Source organism: Triticum urartu, chromosome 6 (genome assembly GCF_003073215.2).
Source record: "Triticum urartu cultivar G1812 chromosome 6, Tu2.1, whole genome shotgun sequence".
In the NCBI taxonomy this organism is placed as follows: Eukaryota; Viridiplantae; Streptophyta; class Magnoliopsida; order Poales; family Poaceae; genus Triticum; species Triticum urartu.
Window position 1 is genome coordinate 524187344 of NC_053027.1, and position 14358 is coordinate 524201701.

Consider the following 14358-nt stretch of genomic DNA (forward strand, 5'->3'; position numbering starts at 1 on the left):
TCGGCAGCACTATTTTCAAACTTTACCTTATTTAGTAGAACTGGGATATTTGGCACATGTGTGCCATATAAGCAAAACTGCTACACCTCTATTTCTTTCACTTTAAAGTATCACACAAACCCTCTTCCTTCGACCCCGCCTTCTCCCGAACGACCCTGCAGGCTCGTCCTAGAAACCTGTTTCTCCCGCACATCTCGTGCGCCCACCCCTGAAAAAACTGCCACTTCTTCACGTCTACCACATGATAAAAAAATATTGCACATGTGGGATTCGAACCCACACCTCCTTGGCACCAAAGCGCGCCACCACAACAATCACACCCTTAGGTATTTGTTGCTCAAACTAAAGAAACTAATCGTTTTGATCCCTTTTTTTACAATTGTGTTACTACAAAAAAGTACAGAAAATTACCACGATTTTCCCTCAGGACAAAGTTATCATGGTATTCGCATGCAAGTTATCAGGCCTGTATTGCGTAAGTTTCCGTGCTATTTACATAGAACTTACCAGGTACTATGTTTCAACAACTACACCCCTTTCAAAGTTACCACTGTATTATAAGGTCTTCGATGTGTAAAATACTGTGGTACTTACACATAAGTTATGAAGGTATGTGTACATCAACCTCGTCCTTGGTCAAAGTTACCATGGGGGATTGTACAAGAGTTACCAGGTCTACAGTTCGTATATTATCATGGTACTTACACCTAAAAACCTGGGTGTGTTTCGGTAACTTTTTCCATAGGTCAAAAATTACCACGATGTGTTCGCGTAACTTATCACGCCTATAGCGGGTCAAAGTGGGACATTTTTCTGAGCCAACCCACGAGCACATGTGCCTCCTCATGACACTAAACATTATGTGGCTTTTCTGTGGCACATCATGTGTTGTGTCACCTAAGAGGCCCCGCGAGGCGAGTGTATGTTTTTAACAACTTGTTTTCCTTTGGTAAAAAGTTACCATCATATTTATATTGTAAGTTATCGGTTATGTGGTGCTTATATTATCATGTTATTCACGTAAAAATTATCGGGGATGTTTTGAACAACTTTTCCCCGGGACAAAAGGTTGTCATGGTGATTCTAGGTAACCTATCAAGCCCGCAGTGCTTAAAATATCATGCTATTTACACAAAATTTATCAGGGGTATGTTTCAGCAAATTTTCTCCCCACGGGTCAAAAACTTATCATGGTGTTTAGTTATCGCGGTGCATATGTTTTCATGCCATTTACACATAAAAAATTCCAGGGGGGAGGTATAATACCGTGCTATTTACACCGAAGATACCGGAGTATCTTAAAAAAATCTTCCCTATGGTCAAAGTTATCATGGTGTTTCTATCTCAATTATCAGATGTGCGCTGCGTATATTATCATCTATTTACACATAAATTATCTGGTATCTTTTCACATTTTTCTTCCCCAATGATTAAAGTTACCATGATGTTTGTATCTAAATTATCAGGTCTATAGCGTGAATGTTATCGTGCTATTTACAGAAATTACCGGGGGCCGGGGTTCAACAAATTTCTTTCCAATGATCAAAGTTACCACGATGCTTTCACCAAAGTTATCACGCCTTCAATGCTTATGACCATGCTACTTGCACATAATGTATTGCGTGGTATACAGAAATTATCATGTTGGTGGTGTGTCATTTATCGTGGTGGTGATGGAGAATTTACCACGGAAAAAGTTTATGTGCCAGGTTTGATAGGTGAAACAAAAGTTTTTCAGTGTTAAAATATTAAAGGCAAAGCATGTCAAAAATAGTATTTTTCTTAGCTTATTCAACAATGAGTGTCATAGGCGAGATGGTTAGCTCCCTTCGTTGATTACCTGCAGACCAGAGATCAAATCCCAATTCAAGCATTATTTTTGCCCAAAAATCTGAAAGGCGCATGGGGCGTGCGGAAAAAGAAAGAGATCGCGATGACGTGCGGGAAAGGAAAGAGATCGAGATGGCGATGCGTGTGGCAGTTTTGTAATCTGCCACACGGTTGTCACTTACGTATTTCGTATTTAGTATTGTAGAAGTTTACAATTTTCCCCATCGCAAAAAAAAAGTTCACAATTTTTACTAGAATAACAGTGCAGCCTGACGTCGAGACTCTAGGGAGCATGGTGGCAATTGGCATCTCCATCTCGGGGAAATACTCTTCTGTTTGTTCAGTTGAGTCAGTTCGATTTGCTTTGGCCCCGCGATAACGTCTCTGGCCAGCGTTTATCATGGCGTCTGCTTATCCCACCCAACGTTGGAGCAAAAAGTGCAATGAATAAATGACGTCGAGGGCTGCAAGTTTGCAAGTGCATTCGGAAGTCCTCGGGGATATAAAAAGAAGGATAAAATGGGTGAACAATCTATCTTTCCCAGCCACATACTCGTATCCTCACGAATTCAATGCTCATCGAACGAATGAATACTCGGATATACTCGGAGTACGTTGGTCTCTCCGGACTGATAAAAAGTTCGAACTGGGTACTCACCGGAAAGTTTCTGAACAATGCTGGCAGATTATGTAAGTTTTATCCGCCTCGAGGAACGCACCTCATCCATTCAGGAAATTTTGCCAGGAATTTCCTGACCCGGAGGGAGTACTTCTCAACTGACCCCCATCTCACTGCGCGAAAGCTGAAATCTTTTCGGTTGCAAAACCTTCTCAATTTTCTTCGCCTGATTTACACTGTTTTAGTAGATGATGGTTGGTAGCCCGTAACACACACACACACAATTCCAATTCCACCGTTAGAAAGGACACTATAAATACCTGAGTTCTGAGGAATTCTGAAGATGAAGGACACTATAAATTCCACCGTTAGGGCACTAAAGATGAAAGACACTGTTTATTTTCCCCTAGTTTGGTGTGTGAGTTCTGAGGAATTCTCAAGTTCAGTAGGATAACTGACAGCCGTATTGGGTGCCGTCTCATACAAGGGTGGCTCCATCACTCGCCTTTTGAGCTCACCGCACCGGCCGATAACAAACTCCGGCCGACATATCCATCGAGCCGCCGGCCCAACGGAGCATTGAAGTCGAGCACGTACACCGGAACATGTCTTGCAAGTTGCCCACCGGCATGCTGCAGCCTGCAGCACACTATAAATACCTGGCCAGACGCACCAGCTGAATCCATCAGGTCTCCATCCTCCTCTTCGAGAGCACAGCTAGATAGAGCTGAAGAACATGGCGAGCAAACACTCGTCCCTCTCCCTCTTCCTCGTCCTCCTTGGCCTGTCGGCCAGCTTGGCCTCCGGGCAAGTCCTGTTTCAGGTAAGATCGTGCCCTGTCTTCAGCTTCTACACGTACTACTGTGATCATGTTTCGGGGACTGAGCTTTGAGTTCTGCTGCGTGCGGCAGGGTTTCAACTGGGAGTCGTGGAAGCACAATGGCGGGTGGTACAACTTCCTGATGGGCAAGGTGGACGACATCGCCGCCGCCGGCGTCACGCACGTGTGGCTCCCCCCGGCGTCGCAGTCCGTCGCCGAGCAAGGGTACATGCCGGGCCGGCTGTACGACCTGGACGCGTCCAAGTACGGCAACAAGGCGCAGCTCAAGTCCCTGATCGGGGCGCTCCACGGCAAGGGCGTCAAGGCCATCGCCGACATCGTCATCAACCACCGCACGGCGGAGCGCAAGGACGGCCGGGGCATCTACTGCATCTTCGAGGGCGGCACCCCTGACGCGCGCCTCGACTGGGGCCCCCACATGATCTGCCGCGACGACCGGCCCTACGCCGACGGCACGGGCAACCCAGACACCGGCGCCGACTTCGGGGCCGCCCCGGACATCGACCACCTCAACCCGCGCGTCCAGAAGGAGCTCGTCGAGTGGCTCAACTGGCTCAGGACCGACGTCGGCTTCGACGGCTGGCGCTTCGACTTCGCCAAGGGCTACTCCGCGGACGTCGCCAAGATCTACATCGACCGCTCCGAGCCCAGCTTCGCCGTGGCCGAGATATGGACGTCGCTGGCGTACGGCGGGGACGGCAAGCCCAACCTCAACCAGGACCAGCACCGGCAGGAGCTGGTGAACTGGGTGAACAAGGTGGGCGGCTCCGGCCCCGGCACCACGTTCGACTTCACCACCAAAGGCATCCTCAACGTGGCTGTGGAGGGCGAGCTGTGGCGGCTGCGCGGCACCGACGGCAAGGCGCCAGGCATGATCGGGTGGTGGCCAGCCAAGGCGGTGACCTTCGTGGACAACCATGACACCGGCTCCACGCAGCACATGTGGCCCTTCCCTTCCGACAAGGTCATGCAGGGATACGCCTACATCCTCACGCACCCTGGGACCCCATGCATCGTGAGTCATCGTGCCATTGCCAAATCATCATATCTAAATTGTCTTTTTTTTCGTCCGTTCATAAGAAACCATGACCTAACTTGACAAAAAAAAATGATATTCTTCAGTTCTACGATCATTTCTTCGACTGGGGGCTGAAGGAGGAGATCGATCGCCTGGTGTCAATCAGGACCCGGCAGGGGATACACAGTGAGAGCAAGCTGCAAATCATAGAGGCCGACGCCGACCTTTACCTGGCCGAGATCGATGGCAAGGTCATCGTCAAGCTCGGGCCAAGATACGATGTCGGGCACCTCATTCCTCAAGGCTTCAAGGTGGTCGCGCACGGCAATGACTATGCCGTATGGGAGAAAATATAAGCAAAATTATCCGAGCTGCTCCACAATTTTTCTTCCCTATATATGAATGTCACACCTATTAGTCCGAGCTCGTGTTGTCCACATAGTACGATTTTAGTACTTCCTCCATGTAAAAGTGAGGATGAGGGACATCCATTGTATTTTTCATAAATAATAATCAATAAGTATTTTCGCTACTCATGGTTTACTCGATGTTGGTTGACCACAAATTATGCAGCGCACGACCACTGACTCGTGCGAGAGCATGCAATCTCCAAGCTTGATGCTTGGGGTGGTAGGAGCTCTGCCTTTGCATTAAGGATTAGAGCTCTACATAAGAAAGCATGGAAAGGAGAAGAAGAAATCTTCACAAGGTGATGTCTGTAGCTTAGTTATACAATGCTCAGCTATCAGCTCTGAATTAACTTTGATCAGAGCTGCCATGTGTTGTAGAAAATCTGACTATTTCTCTTTTTTTGCAAAAAAAAACCCGATGATTTCTTTCATTCAAAATATGTACTGAGCAAAGTATGATGGAACTGAAGCTGTTCATCTGAGTTGCACCAAAGTGTGGCATGTTGCAGCTAAGTTTGAACGATGTGGCGAACGGATAGCGGTGGATTCGTGGGCTGCAAATTCTAGTAGCTGGTCACAAAGAAAGCAAACATGGTTGTAATCGCAGCCTCCTGCATGCGGTCTGTCAGCGGTGGGAAGCTGATTTTGTACTACACTATTAGAAATGTCAAAACGTCTTACATTTAAAAACAGAAGTAGTAGAAGCAAGAGTAACAATTTTGTTTTCCTCTCAATTCTGAGGCTCCATAGATTCTCAAGCTCCGGTCTAGCAATTGATCCCAAGGAACTGACTAGAGTATGCCGAGAGAGCAGGTCAGGTTATCTTCTCTGAATTTGCAGCCAATATGGAAAGAGAGAATTTCTTATTTGGTAATTCTTAAAATTTGCTTCCTTACTTGGCCTAAAATAAAATTTCTTCTTTATTTGACACCTAAAGTAAATTTTGTTTCTTATACGAGACTTCCGTTCATTTTAGGCACTAACGGTGTAGGTATGAGGCGAAAAGACCATTTTACTTCTAGTGCATTGTTTAACTATCCTGGATGAAGTAAAAATGCAATCAGTTCATAAATATTTTTGGGATGTACTTCCTCCGTTTCTAAATATTTGTTTTTCTAGACATTTCAAATAACTACTACATACGGATGTATGTAGACATATTTTAGAGTGTAAATTCACTCATTTTGTTCCGTATATAGTCACTTGTTGAAATGTCTAGAAAGACAAGTATTTAGAAACGGAGGGAGTAGAATGGATGCTGCGCATAGATATGAAGAGGTTAAAGGGAGCGACACACTTCCAGGCCGATCAGTCGGCGTTCCCTGTTCTCCCGTCCGTGTGTTTCAAGTTGTGCCATCGATCTACTAACCGGCGTCTAGTGCTTAGTAGGAGCACGTGCAAGTGCATATTGTGCAAATCGATCCAGCTGCGTACGTACTACTAGTACGTGAGTCTCCTCATCGGCGGCCAGAAAGTAATCAGATGCAGCTAGCTCAGAGCATCTCCAGCCGTTAGGCCCCCCAAGGACACGAAAAAGCGTTATTTGGGCCAGCCGGTGTTTTTTCAGCATGAGGGCGAGCACGTTCCAGCCGCCGCCTCCAGATCGCTCCAGACGCCCCCACAGTTCATTCAAATTTCAACAAACACGGTCAAATTTGAACAAACACGGCCAAATTTCGTCGAAATTTAGGCGTTTTTTACACGAATAAAAGTGATGAAAAAAAACCTAAACTACGGCCGATGCTTCTCCTCCTTGACACGGCCGCTGCTCGACCCCTCGCCTCGGCGCGTTGCTTCACTCGAGCGGCGGGTCGTTGCCGCCCTCGACGTGTGCGGCCATGGACGCCCCACCACAGGCGGCGGCCCTCGCTGTTGTTGCGGCCGTGCGGCATCGGCGCGTTGTTGGTGGAGACGAGCCGCTCCTCCTGCCGGCGTTCGAAGTACGCCGTCCACGCCGCATGGTTGTCGGCGGCGTACTCCGGGAGCGCCCACTCCGCGGCCGTCAGGGACGCCCGCGCACGCTCGATCTCGACGTGGAAATAGGGCGTCTCGGGGACGGGCAGAGGGGGGACAGGGACCCCGCCGGCGCTGAGCCTCCACCGCGACGGAGCGCGTACGTCGGGCGGCGCGGGGTAGTTGGCCTCGTGGAGGAGGTAGGCCTCCCACTCATGCAGCAAGCGGCGTCCAGAATGGTTGGCCGCCGCCGGGGTACCTCGCGCTCATGGTTGCCGGGGGGAGAGAGAGGGGCTCGAACGGGGGAGAGAGGGGAGAAAGTGCGGCGGCGAGGAGGGGGAGGACTGCTGATGCCGATAGATGGGTGCCTCACCGGCACGGCCAGGGGCGCCTTTTATAGCGGCTCGGGGGCGGCCGCGTGCGAACGCGTGGCAGAAGGCGGGGCGGCGTCGCCGCACTTCGTCGCCCGTGAATCAATGGCAAGCTGACCGGCGGCAGCCTTGGCATTGATTCCCGCGAGAAAACCGAGACGATAAGGACGACCAGCCTTCGTCTCGCTGACGCGCCGGTCCCGCCACTCTTTCGCGCCAAAACGTTCGCGCCGACGCCCCCGGACGCCCCCCAGCGTGCCGGTTCGGGTTGGGTGCGCAGGCGCCAATTTTGGCCCAATCCGGCGAAAAACAGGCTCTTAAGGGCGCGACTAGGCCGATTTTTCGTCGCTGACGCTAAAAAACGGCCTTGGGGGCCTGTTGGGGGCGCGGCTGGAGATACTCTCAAATGCAGCTAGCTTGCACGTGCATCTCGCAGAAAAGTACTCGACTGTACTTGGAGCTACATCTCATCAGAAGGTACACGAGTCAAGACCTTTTTTTGAACAATCTCGCAAAGTTTTTATTAAATCATCACAATATTTACAGAGACGGATGAAAGATCTTTAGGATGATCTAGTTAAATATGGCGGCCACCTCCTAAAGAAAATGTATGCTTTGCTAAATTGTGAGCCTTAAAATTTAAGCTCCAAAATTCATAACTAAATTTACAAAAATTAGACACAAGTCGAGACATGTGTCAACCTCTACCCGCCACATGCGCTGCCCTCCACCAATTACCTGTTCCACATATCGCCTAGATTGCCGATCACGTCTGGCCTCAAGGCATCTTCAATGGTTATAAGATACTTGCTGATAGATTTTGCCACATAGGATTTTTGATGATATGTTATATAATAAATGAGAAAAGAGAGTAAGCTTGTATGTACATGAACCAACAAATCTTGCACAAGCTTCAATGTAGAATGAGAGAACACCTAATTTATTATCTTAAATCCTACTAGGCAAATTACATACAACTTATTAGAGTAGTTGTACATTAAAATGTTGATTGGTGACATAACATATTTTATAAACAAACCAATAAACAAACCATTGAAGATGCCCTCAAAGCGTCACGGTCGTAGATGTTGACGCCATAGCCGCTCCACCGCTTCGCGTCCTTCATGGCCGGCGCCATCCACAACTCATGGCACAACTATGGGCGGGCAGTCACGCCTGTGGTGTCATGTCAGCGTGGACGCCCAAGGCCGAGCTCGCCTCAGCGTTGTGGGCCGTCCACTCTGCAGTTGCACTCGCTAGTACTACGTACCACTAAAAAAAATTTGTTAGTACTACGTATCCCTAAACGAACTCGCTAGTACTAGCGATGTTTTGTACGGATATGTACACGTACAGATCAGTTTATCTAAGGAACAAAATATTGAAGCATACATATTTATGGGCAGTATCTATTGACCCCTAAAATATGGGTGAACTGATTGTTTTTTTACTACATCTAGAATATGGGTGAACTGATTGTTTTTTTACTACATCTAGTATAGTTACACAATGCACTAGGGGCAAAATGGTCTTTTCATCTCACACTTAACCCCGTTGGTGACTAAAATGGACGGAAGTGTCATATAAGAAACAAAATCTACTTTAGGTGTCAAATAGGGAAGAAAAATTTATTTTAGGCTAAATAAGGAAGCAAAATTTAAGAAAGGGTCAAATAAAGAATTCTCTCATATGAAAATGAAATCTTCAAGGTCAGCAGCCCTTCTGGCAAGCAAGAAAAGACCAAGGGCGATGTGCCAACACGCATACACGTTTTACTATCTTCTGAAAAATAATGGCGAAAATTATGTATAGCAGCTATGAACACTGCAAAAATATGCATAGCAAGCTAGATTACAGTTTTCGTTTTTTAAATGGGCTTCAAACCGATATCTTTTAAAATAGCGTAAATCGATTCAAATGTAACTAGGGTAGGGAAGATGCATTACATGCTATCCTACTGCAACTGCAAAGCCTGGCTGGTGTTTGAAGGCCATCCAAATGCATCGAATGATGCAGTAACTCACCTGGCATGCCCAAGAGTTGATAAACAAGAGCAAAAGAGTAAAGAAAAACTAATGCAAATGAAGTCGTTATTATCATCCATCGCCACCTTTCGGGGCCCTTTGATTCACAGGATTTCAGAAGCACGGGAATATGAAAAACGTAGGATTACAATGTAACTTCCAGTTGAATCCTACAGGAAACTAGTTTGTTTGATTGCATCACAAGAAAAACATAGGATTCTTCCCAAATGGTTTGAGCGGATGCTAAAATTCTTATGGAACGTGGTACAAAGGAAAATTCTTAGGGGGGGGGGGGGATCCTGTAGGATTCAATCCTACAAATCAATTGACCAACATAGGAAAATTTCCTAAGGATTCCAATCCTACAAATTCCGATGAGAATCCTTTGAATCAAAGAAACACCTGGCTCACAAGTCAGAGTGCATTGAAGACCAGGCAATAAACGCCTTAGGCTGAGGCAAGTAACACTGCTACTCAGGTAATGAGTGATCTATACGTCAGCTTGCAATAACAAATAAATTAAGTTATCGCTACTTCATCAATTTCTATAATGATTAATTAGTGCAACCAATGTATAGTCATGAAAAACACTAATATACTTTGCGGTAAATTATGTGTCCTGGATTGCAATACTTTGTAACCAAAACCATCCAAAATGGGAGACCAAATCATCATCATGCTACAGACCATTCTTGAAATTAATAAAAGGAAGGGTGCATCATTATCTGCCTGGAAACAATTTTCAGTTCAAGCTGCATTTCCCTGCCAGGAGACAAAATAAACGATCAGACTGGTGGTGGATTAACATGCTGTCTTCGGAAACTGGAAAAGGCAAAAATACCTTTGGTTTAGACTTATTGGGTTTGGAGTCAGCAGCAGCTTGTTTGCTATCAACAAGAGGCCGCTTGAAAGGAAGGAAATCTATTCCAAGCATGAATGGCCGCAACACCTCTGGCACTTCAACACCACCTTCCCGCTGGTAGTTCTCCAGAATACAGCAAAGTGTCCTCTCAGTTGCAGTCAGCGTGGAATTCAACATATGAACGAACTGCTTCGATTGCTCATCATTCTGCCAATTCAACATACATACATCAGGTGGTCAGACATTTTGATCTACTCACACAAGGCACAAGCATCCATTTAAACAAGGGCAACTCCTACCTTTTTCTGGCCATAGCCTATTCCAAGTCTCCTTGCCTGATAATCTGTGCAATTTGAACAGGACACTAATTCTCGGAAGGTTTTTGATGCAGGGAACCATGCTTCCAAATCATACTTCTTAGCTGCAGCATCATTAAGAGCACCAGAGACAATTGAAACTAGTTGATATGGTAGCCCAATCTGCAAGCAATGTTTATACATATCAGCAACGCGCAGTCGAGGATATCAACACTGTTGTTTAAGGTTCGCAAAGCTTCAGATACTTACCGCCTGATAAAAATCTTCTGCATTTTTAATCATCTCCTCATGCATTTCCCAGGATACATTGTCATTTGGACCTGTGGCGCAGAACTGCTCGATCTTTTCAAACTGGTGGACTCTGAAGATGCCAGCTGTGTCCCTCCCGTGTGAACCAGCTTCTTTCCGGAAGCACGTGGAGAACCCAGCATATCTAAACACGCAAAGTCTGTTATCAAATTACTTGCGCCTAGTGACTAAAGACAAGCTACCTAAAATTAGGCACTACCAACCTGATAGGCAAATCTGCAGGATAAATTCGATCACCTAGATGATAAGCACATAGCGGTTGCTCCGATGTTGCTATGAGATACTTATCCTCTCCGTCACCTGTTACCTGCCAAATGCAACTAATGGTCATGGACTGATGGACATATTATTACACATGTTGGATCAAACTCAAACTAATACTACTGAAACATCATTAGTTCAAATCAACAATGATAATGAGGAACCAGTGTACAAACAGAATATAAACAAAAAAATGGTGCTTTGAACTTTGCCCAGAACTGTACATGTTAAGACTTGCCAGATAGTTAGAACTGGAAATGGAAGGTTACTCCTCTGAGAACCATTACCAATCAACCTAACAGAATGTAACTTCAATGAAACTGAGTGATGCTTACTGAAGCTGTGAACATACAGCAGCAAACTAACAAGAAAATACATTACCACACCCCGAGAAAGCATGGCCTTATTTTTAAATACAGGGAAACAAATGGAAATACAGTTGATCAATAACACCAGAATATGCAAGGGACACCTCTTTGGACTTACTTTGTAGAGCTCCTCATCAAATTGGGCCAACTGGGCACATTTTGCCATGATTTCCTTTCTCATGAAAAAAGGAGTTTGCATTGGTGTAAATTCTCGTTTTCCCAGGAATGATAGCCCAAAATTTATCAACGCCTGGTTCAGGAGAACACCGTCGCCCTTCAAAAAGAAACCTCTTCCACCAGCTACATCAGCACCTGCGAATGAGTGGGCAAAGTATGAGAGGTAGCTTAAAATTTAATAAAGCAGGGGTTCCACAAATTTAGTAACTCCAGCGAGCTTGTGCTATGATGGGAAAAAAACTTCTTAAGTACAAATGAACAATGTTTTTTTCATAAGCTTAAACGTAGTGCAAGTAGATGCAAACATAAAAAGTTGCTACTATTCTGCTACTCCCTCTGATCCAAAATAAGTGTCGGGGTTTTAGTTCAAGAGAGTACCGGATTACTATATTTGATGATCTGGTGTTCCATAATACGGTAGATAGAGGAATACAGGTATCTATCAATCCCATCCCATATATGTATCAAGCACAGCAATTGTATAATGATTTGTGTGATACCAAGTACTGGGGCCAACATGCTAACACAACAGACTCAACGTTGCTACTTAAAACCAGAATTTTCAGTTGTTGATAGTGATACAGCAGTGCTAGTTGAAACCAGAAATTATAGTCAAATACACACAATACTATTGGTAAGTGTTTAACATAAGGCCCACACAAATTGCAGAGCTGTGCTGATTATTAAAAATTCGTCAAAGACAAAAACCTATATTTGTCACCCTAAAACAAAACCTATAGTTGTCAGTAAGCTGCTTCTCCCAAGTTTGGAACAAAAAAAATTGCGTCACAGACCCTGTTCAAGAATTCATCCGATTAACCAGTTAACTTGCCGATTAATCCCTACTCATAGGGTCACCGAGTAGCCGATAAACCGAAAAATCATCTGATTAATTGATTAAATGGCCGATTAACTTGCCGATTAGCCGATTAATCCCCTACTCGCTAGCCAACCGAGCAGCTACCAGTTAACGATTTCCTCAACAATGGTCACAGAGAAGTAGAACAGAATCATAGACGGCCATTCTACAATGGCAGCGAGCACAACAAAAGAAGCAATTCATTACAACTGTAGGCATGTAAAAAAATGCATTCAACTTTCAATCAAACTTGAACCAGAGTAATCCAAGCACAATGAGAAAGCATTCAACCAACAGAGGATTGTTTTTGAGCATTTACCCTTATCCAAAGATACGATGTCAAGCATTATGCAAAGATCCACATGATTCTTCAATTTCTCCTCCAGTCTCTTCTCGCCCCATGTCCGCACAATAGCATTGTTTGCCTGTGAGAAGGAACTATTAAGTAACTTGAGATGCCTTTATATCAATTCTGTGAAGCAAACCTACATTTCATATTTCTAGAATAGGAACATCCAGTTGCTCATAAGCAGATTCAAAGCCAACTCAATGTAGTGCAGTGATGTGTTTTGTATTACTATAGTTACCTAAATTGCATCAGGAATACCGACAGCAGAAACAGGGGAACAGGAACTAGGTTAAATTAGAGCTAGTATAGTTCCAAACAATCACTAAAGGAGACTAGTATCTTTCACAAAGTTATACAGCCAATGTCTGACTTAGTTATCTGTAGAACCATGAAATGTGGGGTTGGCACTTTTTCAACGCACCTCGTCGTTGCTGATGGGCACAGATTCATGCACGAGGTTGCCGATGGTAACTAGCTTGGCATCGAGGGTGGTCTTGGCCTCCTGCACGTCCGTCTCCTTGGCGGCCAGCCTCTTCTTAATCTCCTCCGTGCTCTGTATCAGCTCCGTCGCATCCTGCTTTTTCTGCAACAAAGCGGCATGCTCGCCGTCACATACAAATCCAGAGCTAACCCCGAGGACTAAAAGATAAACCAAAGCGAGGCGAATCGACGCGGGACGTACGGCCTTGAGCTTGCCGATCTCCTTGCTGGTTTTGTTGAGCTCCTGCCGGATCTTGTCGAGCTCGAACTGCCCTGCGGAGACGATACGTCCTGGGGGGTCAGGGTCCGCGGATCTGGAAGGTTCTGGGGGGGGGGGGGGGGGGGAGGAGGACTTACTCTGGCGCCACGCCTCGTCGAGGACGATGACCTCGTCGACGAGCTCGACGGGGGCGAAGCGGCTGCGCTGCGACTGGCGGACGAGCTCAGGGTCGCCGCCCTTCTCCTTGCGGAAGAGGTTGATGTCGAGCATATTCTCGTGCGACCGCGGCTAGGCCAACTTCTCCGCGGACGAGCTCGACGGGGGCGAGGCGGCTGCGCTGCGATTGGCGGCGGCGGCGGAGGGCGGAGAGGGAGGGTTCTTCTGACGAGAGGTGGATGACGGGGAGGGAGCGATCGAGAGGGTCGGGTCGGCCGGTCGGGGCCGGTTTTTTTCTTCTGACATCGAGTCGGGGCCGGCCTTAAGAGGCTCTGTGCCGGGCTTCCTTTCGGCCCGTATATGGACTCACAGTCCCGACGGAGACCTACTGCTCGTGCTCTCTCTTTCATCAGTCCCAGTTCAGGGTTTGATCAGGGGGATAGGTGATGGAAACAGCACATCAATCTGGCAACATAACTGGCTACCCCGTCCACATAACATGCGGCCAATTATGAGCAGAATAGCTAACCCCCCACAATTGGTTCGGGGCTTGATCCTTCCTGGGGCGGAGTGGGACAGAGATGCAATTGCAGAAATCTTTATTCCAACAGATGCAGCCTCAATACAAGCTATTCCGCTTTGCACTCGCCATATCGAAGACTTCTGGCCTTCGGTGGGTCAACAAATTACTGTTGAGCCATTGACAGAATTGAGCATAGTTATGAGAATATCTAGATATGATCATGTATATAGGCATCACGTCCGAGACAAGTAGACCGAAACGATTCTGCATCTACTACTATTACTCCACTCATCGACCGCTATCCAGTATGCATCTAGAGTATTAAGTTAAAAACAAAGTAACGCCTTAAGCAAGATGACATGATGTAGAGGGATAGTTTCATGCAATATGATAAAAACCCCATCTTGTTAT

General features: G+C 46.3%; 2 protein-coding genes across 2 annotated transcripts; one reads left to right on the top strand and one right to left on the bottom strand.

Annotated features, from left to right (window-relative positions):
* The first annotated feature begins 3176 nt into the window (after positions 1 to 3176).
* Positions 3177 to 4784, top strand: LOC125514853 (alpha-amylase type B isozyme-like). Its single transcript, XM_048680222.1, has 3 exons — positions 3177 to 3272; positions 3361 to 4305; positions 4413 to 4784. The coding sequence occupies exons 1-3, from the start codon at positions 3186 to 3188 to the stop codon at positions 4662 to 4664; spliced, it is 1284 nt and encodes a 427-aa protein (XP_048536179.1). The 5' UTR covers positions 3177 to 3185; the 3' UTR covers positions 4665 to 4784.
* Positions 4785 to 9585: 4801 nt separating this feature from the next.
* On the bottom strand, positions 9586 to 13722 carry LOC125514858 (serine--tRNA ligase, cytoplasmic-like). Its single transcript, XM_048680223.1, has 10 exons — positions 13406 to 13722; positions 13251 to 13321; positions 12990 to 13151; positions 12539 to 12644; positions 11302 to 11495; positions 10758 to 10861; positions 10495 to 10678; positions 10228 to 10407; positions 9908 to 10135; positions 9586 to 9828 (listed from the first exon to the last, which is right to left on the bottom strand). Exons 1-10 carry the CDS (start codon positions 13536 to 13538, stop codon positions 9814 to 9816), a joined length of 1377 nt encoding a protein of 458 aa, XP_048536180.1. The 5' UTR covers positions 13539 to 13722; the 3' UTR covers positions 9586 to 9813.
* Between the last annotated feature and the right edge of the window lie 636 nt (positions 13723 to 14358).

What these genes read in the sequence shown, in the direction of transcription:
- LOC125514853 (XM_048680222.1), top strand. Translation starts at nt 3,186, where the DNA reads ATGGCGAGCAAACACTCGTCCCTCTCCCTCTTCCTCGTCCTCCTTGGC. An exon ending in CCGGGCAAGTCCTGTTTCAG is followed by an intron (nt 3,273 to 3,360) that starts GTAAGATCGTGC and finishes TGCGTGCGGCAG; the next exon opens with GGTTTCAACTGGGAGTCGTG. An exon ending in ACCCTGGGACCCCATGCATC is followed by an intron (nt 4,306 to 4,412) that starts GTGAGTCATCGT and finishes GATATTCTTCAG; the next exon opens with TTCTACGATCATTTCTTCGA.
- LOC125514858 (XM_048680223.1), bottom strand. Translation starts at nt 13,538, where the DNA reads ATGCTCGACATCAACCTCTTCCGCAAGGAGAAGGGCGGCGACCCTGAG. An exon ending in CAGAAGATTTTTATCAGGCG is followed by an intron (nt 10,408 to 10,494) that starts GTAAGTATCTGA and finishes CATTGCTTGCAG; the next exon opens with ATTGGGCTACCATATCAACT. An exon ending in TAGGCTATGGCCAGAAAAAG is followed by an intron (nt 10,136 to 10,227) that starts GTAGGAGTTGCC and finishes TTGAATTGGCAG; the next exon opens with AATGATGAGCAATCGAAGCA.